General features: G+C 42.7%; 1 protein-coding gene across 1 annotated transcript in view; it reads right to left on the bottom strand.

Moving 5' to 3' along the window:
- trabd2b (TraB domain containing 2B) overlaps window positions 1-15,044 on the bottom strand; it is a 63,992-nt gene that overhangs the window by 22,417 nt on the left and 26,531 nt on the right. The window contains exon 3 of the mRNA XM_071487681.1: window positions 2,676-2,822. Within this exon, the coding sequence (XP_071343782.1) occupies window positions 2,676-2,822 (147 nt within the window). The remainder of the gene's footprint in view (window positions 1-2,675; window positions 2,823-15,044) is intronic.

Below are 15,044 nucleotides of genomic sequence, written 5' to 3'. Positions count from 1 at the left end.
CATACTTCCTTTTCCCTTTCTTTCTTTTATATTGTTTTGTTTCATTTTCCCTTTCTTTCCTTTTCCTTTCTTTTTTATTTTTGTTTTCTTCACCTTTTCTTTTCCATTTTTTTCGTTTCTTTTTCTCTCTTTCCTTTCATTTCTTTTCCCTTCCATTTCCATCAAACCATAAGCACCAAGGACTTACCACGACATGAGAAATAACTGAGGGAATATAATCAGTTCCTGTGCAAACATCAGAATAATACAGTATTTAGCTTAAATTTTACTCAGGTTTGATTTTAAATCTTTGTGCAGGCTACGCCGAGATCTCTTCAGTGCCAAAGTGCTTGCAGGTAACTTTCATGTAAAGTTTTTTACTTTTTTCTTTATCTGTTTTTTTTTCACATTACTGCCTTTACCTTCTGTCTTTCCTATCATTGTTAATTCTTCTCTGTCTCACTGTGACTATGTGTTCCTGATGGATTTGGGATCAGCTGAGTGTTGAAGCCAACAACCTGCCTTGCACCATTCTGCTGGGCAGTTCTGGGGCCCATCATTTCTAATATGATGAAGATTGAGCTGGGAGAACATCAGGGGTGTTGGAGGCCTCTGGACTAGGTCCTATCTATCAAAAACCACCTGCTCTTTTACGGCCCTGAAGGTTCACTCTCTCACTCTCTCTCTCTCACACACACACAAACCTGCTATAGATCACCAGGCTACAGAAGCAGGCGTCAGAGTCAGGCGTCTGATTGCTCTAGCATGTGCTGGGGAATGTTAATACATGTTATTATGACATGAGGAGCGGGGGCGAACTGGTATGATTTAAAGTGTTCATGCAGGAGGCAACTGTAGCTACGACTGCAGGTGAAACTGTGGCTAACAAGCTCTTCATGGCCCCCACAGAGCTAGAGCTGGATAGGCACAGACACAGAGAGAGACAGTGGGAGGAAGATGGAGAAAAGAGGAAATATGTCAAGGCAGAATTTTGTACATAAGTTTTCTTTTCGTACGTGTCTTTGGTGTGGATGATGTGGAATCTCTGCAGCTGAGCGGTGAGTTGAGGTTACATGGTGTGTTAGGTTTAATGGGACTTAAGGATCAGCGAGGGAGGTTGACACAGCATAATTGACTTATGGAGAGGGCTTTTTACGTAATTCTAAATTCAAGAGTGGAGATGGAGTGAGAGCTACTGCATGCGGTGTCTGTAGCACAAGTGTGCCTATGTGTGTGTGTGTTTGTACTATATATTGAATGGCCTTTCAACAGCCAGAAGAGCTGGGTGTGAAAATGAATGACCTGGCCATCAGTGAAGGAGCACAGGCTATGTTAGGAAACACAAAGTTAGAGGAGGTCAGATGGTGTATTTACAGCTGAGTCCAGAGCTATTAAAGTGTCAGACTATCATGTAACTTGAGGTTGCAAGGGATTAATATGGCAATGCGCAGTTTTGTGGAACTGATGTGCAAGCCGAAAAGTTTGAGGTGACGATAGCGTAATGGCAGAGAAGTGGGTATGAGGAGGTTGCCAACTCAAATCTAGGGTCTGACAGATATGGGTTTTTGAACACCGTTACAGATGTTTTTGGACTGAAGTAGTTGTTATTTTGTAGCTGTTATTGTGTGTGAATATTTCACTGTGTTGGAAACTTGACCATTCTTTTGTTCAAGAAAACAAAATTTAACGATAGGGAAACTGCTTTCAGTTGCATAATTTTATTCTCTGCACACTAGAAAAAGCATCAAAAACAATGTTTTCCATCTGACAGACTAAAACCCTGAACTTGGTTGGCCCTGCAAAGTGATAAACACATTACGATTAAAATGTATATAGCACTCAGAGATTTTCTGATTTCTCCATGATATTTTTATCATTGTATTAGGCCTGATCACAGAATCATAGAATACTAAAAGTTGAACTCCAACCAATGTTGTTCCACCTGATAGAACCAAAAACAAGTATTTTTGTGTGAACATTGTTTTATGAATGAAGGCCAACCTGAACCTGACTGTTTAGCTTTCCCACGTGTTTTTTCTTAAGTTTCCAGGTACTCTGTTTCACTCATACCTCTGGTCCAGACTGACTGCCTCCTCAGAGTCCTTTTGAGTCTGAAAATAGTTTTCAAAATTCATGTATTATTCATATTCAGAGTTAAAGAATTAACACTAATATCATCCACAAGCAGTCGATAGTGACTGGCGGCTATTCCAGCTGTCTTCTTTGCAGAGAAAAGCCAACAACAATCCTTACTAGCATGATCATGTTTTGATTCAGAGTATGCATGGAGAGGAGGGGCTGTTTACAGACATGTATGTTTTCAATGTGTTTGTGAGAGAGGGAGAAAGAGAGAGGCAAGGAAAGGAAAGGCTGAGCAAATCATGCTGCAGCACTACAATGAAATAAGATTTAACCCATTTGAAATAGTACAAAAAAAGAAAAAAGAACATCGATATGTGGTGTTGATATTGTGGGTCACCTCTAGATATAAATCAGTGTATGGCAAACACTGCAGCTGATATGATGAAGGCTGTCATGAAGCTGCACAGGCTACCTTGTTGTGCAGAGGGCAGACACACAAAGTTCAGAATTGTTTCAGATTAGGAAAGGGTAAATAAATAATAAATGCTTTTTTTTTTTTTTTTTTTTTAATTTTGGGATGAACCACCCTGTAAAATCTAAAAGAGGAGACCAACCTGTGAGGTGTCATGGTTGAAGATGATGGAGCTGAGGTCACCACAGTTGTAGTGTGTAATGAGGTCCTCGGTGGTGTAGGAGCCCTGCAGGCTGCCTGCTCGAACGCCCTCGTGCTGCAGCAGTGTCTGGTTCAAAGCAAACAGCACCTGCAGGGAGAGAGAGGCACGAAAAGACAGGAAGGGTGCAGTTAGTTTCTGCATCCACAAGCTCTGTTTTCTCTGCTGTGTGCTTCAGAGGATTTTGCCATGGAGGGTTGCAGAAACTGTGCAAGCATGGCCAGTGTTCCTCCTTAAAAATATAATGTGGTATTAATATACAATGAAGCCGTTATGCTGAGTGTTGGAGAAATATAAGTTCTTTTGCAGCATTTTCATTTCTTTCAGGATATTTTCATACACTTTCCATACAGGCTGACTACAGGTAAAAGCAGACCACAAAAGACATGGCAACACTCCACTGACTTTCCTCTGAACGACGGAGAGAACAGGGGAAGAAGGAGAGAGTGAAAGAGAGAGAGAGAGAGAGAGACAGAGAGAGAGAGAGAGAGAGCCTTTCAAAATAACCCTTCTTTCTCTTTCACCAGTACCAGGGTGTCGTAAATTTACTACGCCCATTAAAATCAAAAGTAAACCCTCTTTAGAGAGAATTTATAGTGTGCAGCCGCCAGCCAGCCCAATGACTCCACAGCTGTCATAGACACCAGGGGTTAACCTCCCAGCTCCCGCCCTCTACAATCCCACGCCACCTCTGACTGGCCTAGAAACCAGGACCAAGTTGTCAATCGCTGCTAAGCTCTCTTACAGGAACCAGAGGTGTGTTTGAAGAGGAAAATGTGTTGGTTTTTTTTCTTTCTTTGTGGAACTACAGCAGATTTCACACAGTTCTTCGCTGCACTGAGTCAGAGAGTTTCAGTTTACTTGATTAGAACAAGTGACTCAGCTCATCATATCTTCAAACCACACCACACTGATCCATGTCTATGATCCTAATTACCAAGAAACCTGACTAGCGCTTCGGAAAATACTGCAGGGAGAACGTCAGCATCCTGGCCCACATGATTTGTGGGGCGGCTTAAGGCCGATACAGCTGCACAACTGATTGAGGCCGATGTCTGGGTTGTAATTCACGCAATTAAGTTATGTTTTCACAATCATAAATGCCCATATCGTGCATATTGAATGCTTCAACTCCAGGTAACCTCTACGCTAGGATAATCACAACCAAGCTCTAAGCCCAACCTTGTGACTGTCTCTCTCTCTCTCCCTCTCTCTGAGGTCATTATGTTTGCTAACCACTCTTGTGAGCACTTTAGCTTTAGTGTGTGTTTTTTTTTTTTTTTCATAATGCAACGTGACAACTGATGAGCTAACAGCATATGTAACTCTTTCATTATCCCTTTTTCTTGTCTGTATTTTTCTCTTCCTGTACTCTTTCTCTACTTTCACTCCAAGACTCTCCATCCTCGTCTCATCTCTCTGCCAGCTCCGGATCCTTCCTCCCACTGTACAACCAAGAACTGAGCCTGATCTTATTCATTCTTTTTGACGTGTTTCAGCCAGGATTTTTTTTTTTTGCTATGCTCAGCGCCACGCTGTCGCTCTGAGTGAGGTGCATAATCCAGGAATAGTTCTTGATCAAACCTGTGACCAGTTCAGCCCTGAAAAAATATGACTTTCATGCTTTTCTCGGTTCATATCTCAACACCAGACTTCCCAAACCCAGAAGCCCCCCTGCCGGCTCAGTAATGACACTTTACCTCATTTCAGTTTCTATTTCCATCTCACATGAGATTCTTTTATTGCTCTAAACTCGAATGTCGAGGTGTGATGCCAGGCCCAGAGAGGCTAATACCTGCTACTTCTGCTTCTGCAAATGCTGATTCTGTGCCAGAAAGTTGCCACCACCTCAAGTCCTTGACCCATAGACGTCTTTGCCACATCTTGAGGGTTTTTCCAAGACAAACACCAGAGCACACCCTGGGCAGAGTCAGGGTCCAGACCTGGCAGGGCACACACACCTGCCAGGCTTTTTGTAACGCAGCCAGCTTCAGTAGTTTCCGTTAAAACACGGCAAACTGCACCAGACACGACAGAAGGGATAGTGAGAGAGTGAGTGCATGGGGAGGATGCAGGGTAGGGAGTCTGTGTGTGTGCGTGGGTGTGTGTGTTTGTGTGTGTGTGTGTGAGTGTGTGTGTGGTTGGTTATGTTGTTAAGGGAGTTGTTATTTCAATATTGTCCGTCTCCCGGGGAAAGAACATCTCTGCAGCTGTAACCATGGCGCCTGAGTTTGTGCTGGGCTGAATGAGTGTGCATGTCAATCACTGCGGGAGAGGCAGAGGGAGAGAGCGGAAAAATGCAAACATTCCCTGTGTGTGTGTGTGTGTGTGTGTGTGTGTGTGTGTTTGAGTGTGAGTGTGCATGTGCGTGCGCGCTTGCATGTATATGCATAAGTGTAAATGTGTGTGTGTGTGCATGCACGCATGTGTTGACTGACAGAGTGGGTGTTCTCATGCTGAAGGAGTCCACTCACTTTGACAGACTCTGTTCACCATATAGTTAACTACTGTAGGTCTCCCCTCTCTCTTTTTTTTTCTGGTCTCATCTTATACATGCGTGAGAAACTCCCATTTTAATTAAATAAAAGCTTTATAAGAACAAAGCTGGAAGGAGCAGAGCACACGGATGGTCTTGGATCCTGCGAACTGAGCGCAGCACTCCAAAAATTCATTAGCGAGTGCTGGAAAGAAAACAGAATGACGGGGTCGGGCGGGAGAGGGAACAGCATATAAAACATTTCAAAAAATCAGAGAGACCTTTTATGTTTCAGATTTAAAATGTCATTTATCAACATGCGTGTGCATTGCAGCAATTGACCTTGAAGTGCATTAAATCCTGGCTGTTAGCTAGCAACAGTGTTAGCTTGTTTGAAGGTTTTACGGGTCTGAAGCATGTAATGAGTAGGTGCCGATGACAAGGTGCTGGAACTGAGAGAGCTCACTCTTGTCGACTACATCACTCCCCTGTTATTCCTCCTTAACTCTGAATCGGAGAACGTGAGTGATGGATGGAGCTAAAGGTCTTCAGGCTGTGATACAACAGAAGCAAGTGTCAAACTGTGGAGGCCAAATACTGAACTCTGGCAAAGAGTAGAAGATCCAATACTCTGGATTACTATTTACTTGACAGCTAGGGGCTGTACAGGAAGTCAAAGAACAAGCACACAACATCAACACCACCAGTTAATGCACAGATCAAGAAAAACAAAACGCCGTCACATGCCTATTCTGTCTTTTTCACTCCCTCATGTCCACTTTCCCAAAACCACCCAGTGGACACTCTTCTACTTTTACTGACAGAGAAAGAAGAAAGAAAGAACAAAGGAAGGGAGGAGTAATGGTATGAGGAAGACAGAGAGCAGAGAGCAAAAAACAGAGAGAGCTGGAAGTGTGAAAGAATGGTATAAGACAAATAAAGCCTTGTTCTCTAGGAGAGGAGCATGTGTTGTACAGATGGAGGTGATTCTTCTGTTTTTGTTTGGTGGAGAGTGTGGGTTTGGTGTATGGGCATAGGCCTGGCATGGGAAATGAGTGGGTATAACCAGGCAGGTGAAGGAAACCCTGGTGGTGCCTGCCAACGTCAGGCAGGAGAACTGAAAACTTTTCTTCCTTCACACATTTCCCTCTTTTTCCCTGCTCTACATTGCATTTCTCTCAGTTTGTCTATCCATGTATTTTCACAGCTACTATGGCTTCAGTTTACCATTTTATTTCTTAGGCGTATGCAAATGTCCGTTGGTTTTTCCTTTTCGTTTTTGTGTTACACACTACACAATTATAAACAAATGATCGTTACTTATCAATCACAATTCTTTTCTGCAGTATTTGTGACACCTTAAAAAGCAGCAGGTTCCATTTGTGCAATCCCTCATTGTCCTCTCTGAACTTCTTTCATCAAGTTAAGCCAATCCAATATTTCAGTCAGTAAAAAACAACACATAAATGTAAGCAGCAGAACATTTTTTCATGTTTCTTATCTCAGTCTTGGCTCCTGGGTTGAAAACCACAACTTAACTGCACAACTTTTACTGGTCAGGAGCCTGGATTTCTCACAGTCTAACAATATTGGGCAAGTAAAGTGCTGTTATTTACTTTTATCCTCGTTCTTTCTCTTACAAACAAGCACACATGCAACAGAGAGAGGAGGAATATGCTACCCTAATATCATTATCTTTGTGTTGTGGTCTCAAGTAACAAATAAAAGCTATCAATTACTGAAAACATGGTTGTTACGGCCGCAGCTGGGGCCTCCCATGTGTTTATCCCAAGCGGCAACCTCCTAGGCTGAAAAATGAAGCCAACGTGAAAGTGCTACAAACTGCACTTGTTTGAATGGCCACTTGCTTTCCATCAAACAAACCGACAGCGCCAAAGTCTCGGCTCCACACATGCCCCACCTCTATGCCCATTTCTGGATTAGCCAGCAGTTTGGCTCATTTTATTTTTAGCTTACAGTGTAAAATTGCCAACTGAGTTTGAAGACTCTTGTATTTTGTTTTTTATCTAAGCAGCATCCGCTTGCCCTGTTCCCCTCTTTTAGTTGTCCTCACACTTCGATTACCTTTGTTACCCTCATTACTACCCAGTAAATTTGGCTTTACCAGTTCCAGCTGGTTATGTTGCTTCCCACTTCCCCAACTGTGAGCCAGGTTATAACAATGGTGCTGTCTTTATGGTTTTCATGATGTACAGTTACAGAAAATAAAAAGTTTTCAAACTGATGCAGCAGAACTGGAGGTGTCATGATATACCAGTATTGACACTAATGAAATATTGATATTGTGTTAATAATACACATATAATAACGTTGTGGTGGCAGATGTTAGGCCTGGTGGATCTTTTGTTTAGCAGGTCCTCTGGTCCCCTTGTCACTATCCATTGAGTGTAATTGTTCTGTTTGTATGCTTTTGTACAGTTATGGTTACAGACTCTATCTCCACCTCCCTACACTTGTATTTCAGTTAAATTCATTTGCCAAAAAAGAGACAAAACACACAAGAAACAAAGTTAAAAATGAATTTGACTGAGAGCAGTATTTATACAATTTTTAAAATTTCCTAAAGATGTCATGTTAATATCATCATCATGAACTCTTTTGGCAACAAAAATCGTGGAGTGAAAATCTGATATCGTGACAGCCCTAAGCAGAACCCCCTGTGAAAACCTGGCGCCTACATTACCCACAGTGCAATTTAACCGCTTCAAGTTCAGTCAGATATCAAGTGACATCACTTAAGGCAATTTATCAGATTTTCCACAGTTCCCTCTGGAACCACAAACTTTTTTCACCAACAGACTTTGATGTGTAAAATCTGTGAAATTCCTCTTTTATTAATTTCTCTGTAATCAATAGACATTTAACATTTTTTGTAGCCCCTTTAGATACGGAGGATCCATCTAGGATTACAATTCAGCGCTTTCTCTCTGTCTTTATCTCTGGTCAGTCCAAACAGTTTTAGGGTTGTGCATTCCCCTCGACCGCTCTTGTCTCCCTGAGAGCCGCTTGGGTTTCATCGCCTGAAAAGAGAAGAGATAGACCCCTGACCCAGGACATGCACCATTGGGTTCCTCTGGGCCAAACTGGCTTCTCCCTTGGGCTCCGGCTACAGACGACAAGAGGGGATTGGGTTCACAGAACCCTGGGGTGACCGAAAGGAAGGAGGTAGGGAGTTGAAATAACATCCAGGGCAACCCAAGAATAGGAGAGTTGCGATATCTCATCCCTGTTCCCTGCAGAGCAACCCCCAAAAAAGGGTGGATACCAATTTGTGTGAGTGTACTATCCCCCTCATGGCCACAGTAGAGAAGCTTAAAGAATTCATAAAAAAAAAAAAAAAAAAAAAAAAACACCCTTGTGTCCAGTTTCTTTTAACCTATGCTATGTCACTATGACCTCATGCTTGGATGGGTATGGAGGAGAGGCAGTGGTATTTTAAAAGCCTGCTGTTGTCTGATCTTTTGGTCCATTCTTGCTCCCAAAAGCACCTTGAATACATTAGGGTGGAAAGATGGTGTCACACAAGACAACATCAAAGTTGTCTGGACAGCCTCACGTGATAGCTTCACTGTTGTCTCCTACAGTTTTATCAACAAGGGTCCTCGAGACGTTTCTTTTTTTACTCCAAGGGAATCATGTAACCCGTCAAGGGCTTTAAAGGCAACATTCAAGCGTAAAAATGCCTCAAATGTGACCTCCAACGTCAGAGCGTTGCCAAAATAGTTTTACAGCCCCTCTGCGCCTTTTGTTTCATTTGCCCATTTGAAGGTAAGCAGCACTTTCAACTCATCACATCTGGCAAGAACTGCAGCAAGCCAGAGCCCTACTTTTTTCCAAATCTTTATCCCTGTTAATACCCACAATACACACACACAAGCATGCACGCTCAAAAACACATATACAGCCACCCATAAGCACACACGTTAATAATTATACACATCACATTCCTCTTTTAGCAATATCTGTATACAGACCACATACTGCAGAAAATGGAAAGATCTTTTCCGCTGAAGATGGCGCCGTTTTGAATATTGTTTCTCCTTTGTCTCTGCCTCTCTTTCTCTTCCCACTTCCTTTCTGTCCTCTCTCATTCTCTCCCTCTGTCTCACTAAGTCTCTCACCCTGCCTGGTCTACCTCCTGTCTCAGCCTAGGAAATCCAGGGATTACCAGAGGGACAATCCCAGTAGCAGAGGCCTGCTGCTAGCCAGCTTCCACAGAAAGCCTCCTATTCTTCCCCCTCCTTCCTCCTTCCGTCCTGTCTTATTTCCTCTCTGAGGCAGGGGGTGAAGGTCTAATGATGGGAGATATCCCTTTCTTAGCTTGGTAAAAATCCTCTAGACTTCCACCCCCTCCTTGTATTTTTCTTATCCTTTCTTATCCTTCCTTCCTCGGACAAAAGTTCATTCTCTCCACCTCCACTACTGTCCTCCATACTCCACTTGTTTGTATTTTTTCCTCCAACAAAACCAGACCTATAGGCACCCATACACACACTGTATACACCCCTTCAGTCCCCGGGGCCTCCCGACTCTCCCCCTAATAAGAGTCTTCAGTGAATCGGGAGGGTGGGTGTCGCCCCAGCTCTCCCTACACTTGTCCACAAATAAACCCTGCTGTTTGACTTGGCAGTGCTGCCACTGCGCCAGTCATCCCAGCTTGCCTGCCTCCCCAGAAAACAGAGAAAATAATAAAGTATCACTTGATCCGGAGTGAAAAAGCACACAGCTGGTCCCTCGCTGTGAATGCCCACAAGCAGAAGGTGTGGGGTGTGAAAGAGTGGTGGAAAATTATAGAGGGAAATCATACTAATTTTTGTTTTCTTTCAAAATCAAAGAGCTGTTGAACAGGAATAAGCATGTCTAAATGTGAGCACAACAACATAGCTGAATATTACAAGAATAATGTAGATAAAGGTGGAGAAGAGTTCATCTATTTGTGTCTGATTCCTGTCTTAACTCAATACATGTGAGAACAAGATGTGTAATTACAAAGGTAAATTAAATTAAAGCTGCACTAAACACATTTTTAACATTAACACTGGGTCAAATAACTATGTAGAATGTGGAAGGGGTTGCTCATAGTGGTCAGGCCATTGAAAATTAGAACCTGACTCCATGAGTTCCCCTCAGCTCTGCAGAGTAGTTTTAGCATCTTTTAGCTCATTGTTTTGGTTTTATGGCAAAAACGCTCTAACTGCACAGCACCAAACAGCAGACAGACAACGTTAGCAACTAGCTAGCAAAGATACCAGAGCATTTAGCAGCTAAAGAGACAGAAATTTCCCTCACGCGTCTGTAGAGACCAAAAACAGAGTGAATGTTGGATTTACGTTCATTGTGTGGACAGAAATACGTTCAAAATGAATGCTAATAGTGCTCTGTTTCTGCTGAATGCAAGCAACTATCTGTTAACATGTTCAGAAAATTCACAATGTGATAACATCAGTGTTTAGTCAATGTTTACAGCCTGTTGCAATGCCCTTAGTAGCGAAAAAAAAAAATCGATCAATGCAGTTTTGATGTAAACTGGTTAAATAAAATCTTACCCTCCATGTGCATAGATGAATGATGTTTAAAAAGATGTCATAATTACTTTAACTTTTACAATGTGTTCAAAGTGCAACACATATTTTAACTACTGGGGTACAAAATAATCTCTGAAGAAAAAATTCACAGAGATTAATTTACCTGAAGCTAATTAAATGATCTCACCCACCAGGCGATTCCTTCTGTTGTTTTAACCCTCCTGGACCCAAAGTTGAAAATAAGATTAAGGGCCTTGCTAAGATCTAGCCAAGATCAGGTCACTCTAACCTTATCTTTCCCCCTAAGCTTGTAGTCCACCACTAGCATCATAGCCTCCACTGATCCTAACACATTTCACAGCCGTTTTTTTTTTTTTTTTCCTAGGGAAAAATTCTCATTGAATTCCATTGGATTTATCCAGCTCCCATTATGATGTGTGATGCTATCCAAACCAGATGAGCTGCGTCTTCTCTGCGGCATGAGAAAGGAGCAGTCAGAAACAGCCGGCTATGCTTAAAACATGCCTCCTCGGCCTCAAACCAGGGCCTGACCACTCTCTCTTATCTCCTCCGCCTGCTTTGGTTGGACTAATGGCTTTAGACAGAGTAATTCCCAAAGAATGATTTGTCCTTTGTAAAGTCCACATCTGAGGTCCGGCTGAAACATGAGAGCAGCACATAATCTCCTGCATGAACATCAATTGTATAATGGAAGAAAAAACTAATCCAGATTGAGAAACAGCAAGTGTCCAAACAGTTAGTAGGAGCTGGTCCAGGTGACTGAATTCATTCCTTTTAAAGAGAGGAATCCTTGCAGAGGTTTCCGCATGCGTGTAAGTCCAGCATGCATACAGCTTTCAGTCATCACACATCATTCTGAATACATTCAAATGATGTCATGCCAAGTTGAGTCAAAGTGATTCTTCCTTAAATAAATCTCTGTTTCAGGTCAGGTTTGTGTGTGCCCCTCAGCAAGCATCCAAGACTGAATTGTTCTTGTTTGCACAATTTGACAGGCAGATGTGATTTCCCCTGGGGAGAAGTGGACACTTTAGTAGTATAGAGTGCAATGCAGCAGCTATAAAAAAGCATATTTTCATATGAAAGGGATACGATTAAGAGGGTTTTATGTATGAGTTAAAGCCTGCATGTTGTGCATGTGTGTTTCAGCAGATGAGTAGAAGGTAAAAGGAGGAGGAAGAGAGAAAAAAATAAGTTAAAGAGACGACATGAAGAAGAAAAGAAGAGGCGAGAGAAAAAATTTGGAAGAGACACAGCAGGAGGCGTAATGTAAAAGAGTCAAAAAGGCTGACAAAGGGCCAGATGTTTACAGTTATCCATGAGAGCTAGAGAAAAGAGAGAAGGAAGCAGCTCTAGTGCACCTCACCTCCTCCTCATCCTCCTCCTCCCATCCTACAGGTCTGGAGCCCAGCTGGCCAGTTTCGTCCTCCACCATCTCCCCTCTTCATCCTCCCAAAGCCCCTCCATCCTCAGGCCTGTCCCCGTGCCTCCAAAAACAACTCATGTCTCTTCATCTTCCATCAATTCTCAAACCCTCAATCGCCAGCCTTCCTCCCTTTTCCCCGCCCAGGTTATGTGCTCTCAATGACAAATCTCTAGATTATACAGTTCAGCAACAGCCCTTCATCCATCTCCCACCCACCCCTCATGCTCTTGTTCTCTCTTTTCTTTCGTTCGATGGCGGCTCTCCTTCCACAACTGTCACTGATCTCTGTTTATTAAGCTTTCATGTCCTTCCTCCTTCCTGCGCTCCACTTCGTACACACTTACTCCCTCTGTATGAGCATGCTCTCATAACTCAGTGCTTGTGCGCATGTGAGCACGCATGAGGATACTGTGTGTGTTTGTGTTTCCATATGCATCTGTCTTCACCACAGAGTTTGTCCAAATTGCACAGTGCTATGACTGTCTAGTAGACTGGAGGAGCAGAAGGAGGAGTAAGTGGACCGAACTTCCTCTCCTCTCCTCTTGACTCCTCTGCTCTCCTCTACTCTCCTCTTGATTCCCCTCCTCTCCTCGGCTCTTCTCTCTTCAGTCACGGCTCTATTATCCTCGATGCTGAAGCTAACGCGGCATAATCCCACACAAGCACACCATTTCACGGCAAATCAGCAGGAGAAATGTTCAATTTCATGCAAGTGTATTCAGCCTGCAGAAAAACAGAGACAGAGTGAGATCGTAATGTAGACCTTTCAGGCACAGAAAAAAAAAGACTGTGCAGAAGCAGTGTATGTGTGTGAGTGTGAGTTTTCAGGGCTGGAAATCACACTGTGAGTGAGGGTCACGCTGCTCTGTCATTTCAAAATGTTCTGTCAGCACATCCATGAGGAAGCAGAGCCCAAATCATCTCCCCAATGAGAACAAGCTGCCTCAGATGAAGCGTGGAGAGGGACACACAAACATACACAAATGTGTACAACCTTCCCCAACTATTGCCAACCAAGGTTTGCCAGCACTTAACAACTGTGGGACCACCAGAGAGACATCTGATGTATTTGACAGACAGAAGTATTTTTAGTGCTGGAAAATATTTATTGGCTGAGTCTTTTCTTACAGTAACGAGAGGAAGATAAACCTCCCGCCATATCACATTCAGTGCATCGTAATTTCAAGTGTCATGTGTGTAAATTTGTCTCCGTGCATTCAGCGGAGAGTCCAGTCCAGGAGATGTTATTTAGCCTCTGCCAAAAGAGGAGGAATGCATCTTCCAGAAACTCCTTAGTTGTTGCTTTTAACATACTTTTTTCTTATCTGGCCAGCCAACCTTCTGACAAAACCACATCCAGGAATCACCTGGCTTTTCTTCAGAGTTGAAGGGTGTGTGAACCCTGCAGAGTCTGACTGCTTGTTTTCTATTCTTCCGTGCGTTAAACACAGGAAATATAAAATGTGGGAGACTTTGGGGTTGTTAGAAGACACTTTATCAGAGCTGGACTGTAGGATGGAACGCAACGTGTAGTAACATGGAATGTAACTGATTACTTCTGCTGTTGAGTAGATATTGAATTCATTTAAATACCTTTGCATAAATGAGAAATTACTTATTACATTTTGCCTTAAAACCTGCTCTACATTGTTTGTCATACACAAAAAAACATTCACATAACATCCATACTGTACGAGACAACCTTTACATGCTGCTCTGGCCTGATCACAGATGTCTTAAAAACTGTCAACCATCTCTCTTTTTCCTCCGTGTCTTTCTCTCTTTCTGTGTAAATGAAAAGTGTGTCTGTGTAAATGAAAAGCAGATGAAGAGCGGACAAAGTCAGAGTCAGTCTTCAAGGTTTCATATGTGGGACAGACTGACTAGGGAAACCTTGGTACAGTTGAACACTTCTTAATCCACTTCCACAGTATATGGACTATTCATAGGGAGCGATATCACACGCTCACACAAAACTCAAACGTTCCCACACAGGCCTTTAAGTGGCAGCCAACAGCCTTCACAGTGAAGTGAAAGCTCAGCTGGTGATGGAGACCAAACTAAAGAAGAAAAAGTGAAATGAAACACAAGATGACAGCTGAGGGAAAAAGGTGTTAGGGAGGAAAGTGGGTGTGTAAAATTGAAAATGAGGTTTAAAGAGGTGCTATTCTAAGGATTCCTTGTGTTAGGCTGCCAGCATGCTTCTTCAGAAGTGCTTGTCGGATGGATGAATAGCTTCAGAAACACACCCCACCCCAACACACACACACACACACACACACACACACACACACACCTTTTAGACGTCGGATTAGGGTAGCTGTGTCTGACCATTTCTGTTAAGTTCAGAAACTGACGACCTGATATTTGCCCGCACTAGGTTGTTCTGTTATTTTTCATGTGAACAAGCGACTATATCTCTATGAATGTCTTCCCATAGAGACTCTGCATATTCAAACCATCACCTCTCCCGACTCTATGACTCCATGCTTTTCACTCCACCTTCCTGTGCTGCCTCTTAAAACAACTACAGACACTTTTGATATCTGACATGGTCGGATGTCATTTGAACTCACATAACCTGGCCCTTACTCATTATAAACCTTTGATACCAGTGGTACATTAAAAACATCTATCAGGTGACTTCTCACCTTTGACTGCTCAATAAACTTAACCTCCCGGGAGGAAAAATGTGTTTAATAATTAAGATTTTGAGGAGGAAAATTAGATTTATGAAGTTAGGACATCAGCCAGTGGGCTCCCAAAGTGCTACTCTTAATTACTGTGGTTGAGAAGTCTTGGCCTTGCCGTACTCTAATTAATGGGGCCTGTTTATACTGACA

This window comes from Trachinotus anak, unplaced genomic scaffold (genome assembly GCF_046630095.1).
Source record: "Trachinotus anak isolate AG129_WGS33_773 ecotype Australia unplaced genomic scaffold, CSIRO_AGI_Tana_v1 ptg000010l, whole genome shotgun sequence".
Taxonomy (NCBI): domain Eukaryota; kingdom Metazoa; phylum Chordata; class Actinopteri; order Carangiformes; family Carangidae; genus Trachinotus; species Trachinotus anak.
Note: the sequence above shows the minus strand (reverse complement) of the source record. Positions and strands in the feature narration are given on the sequence as shown.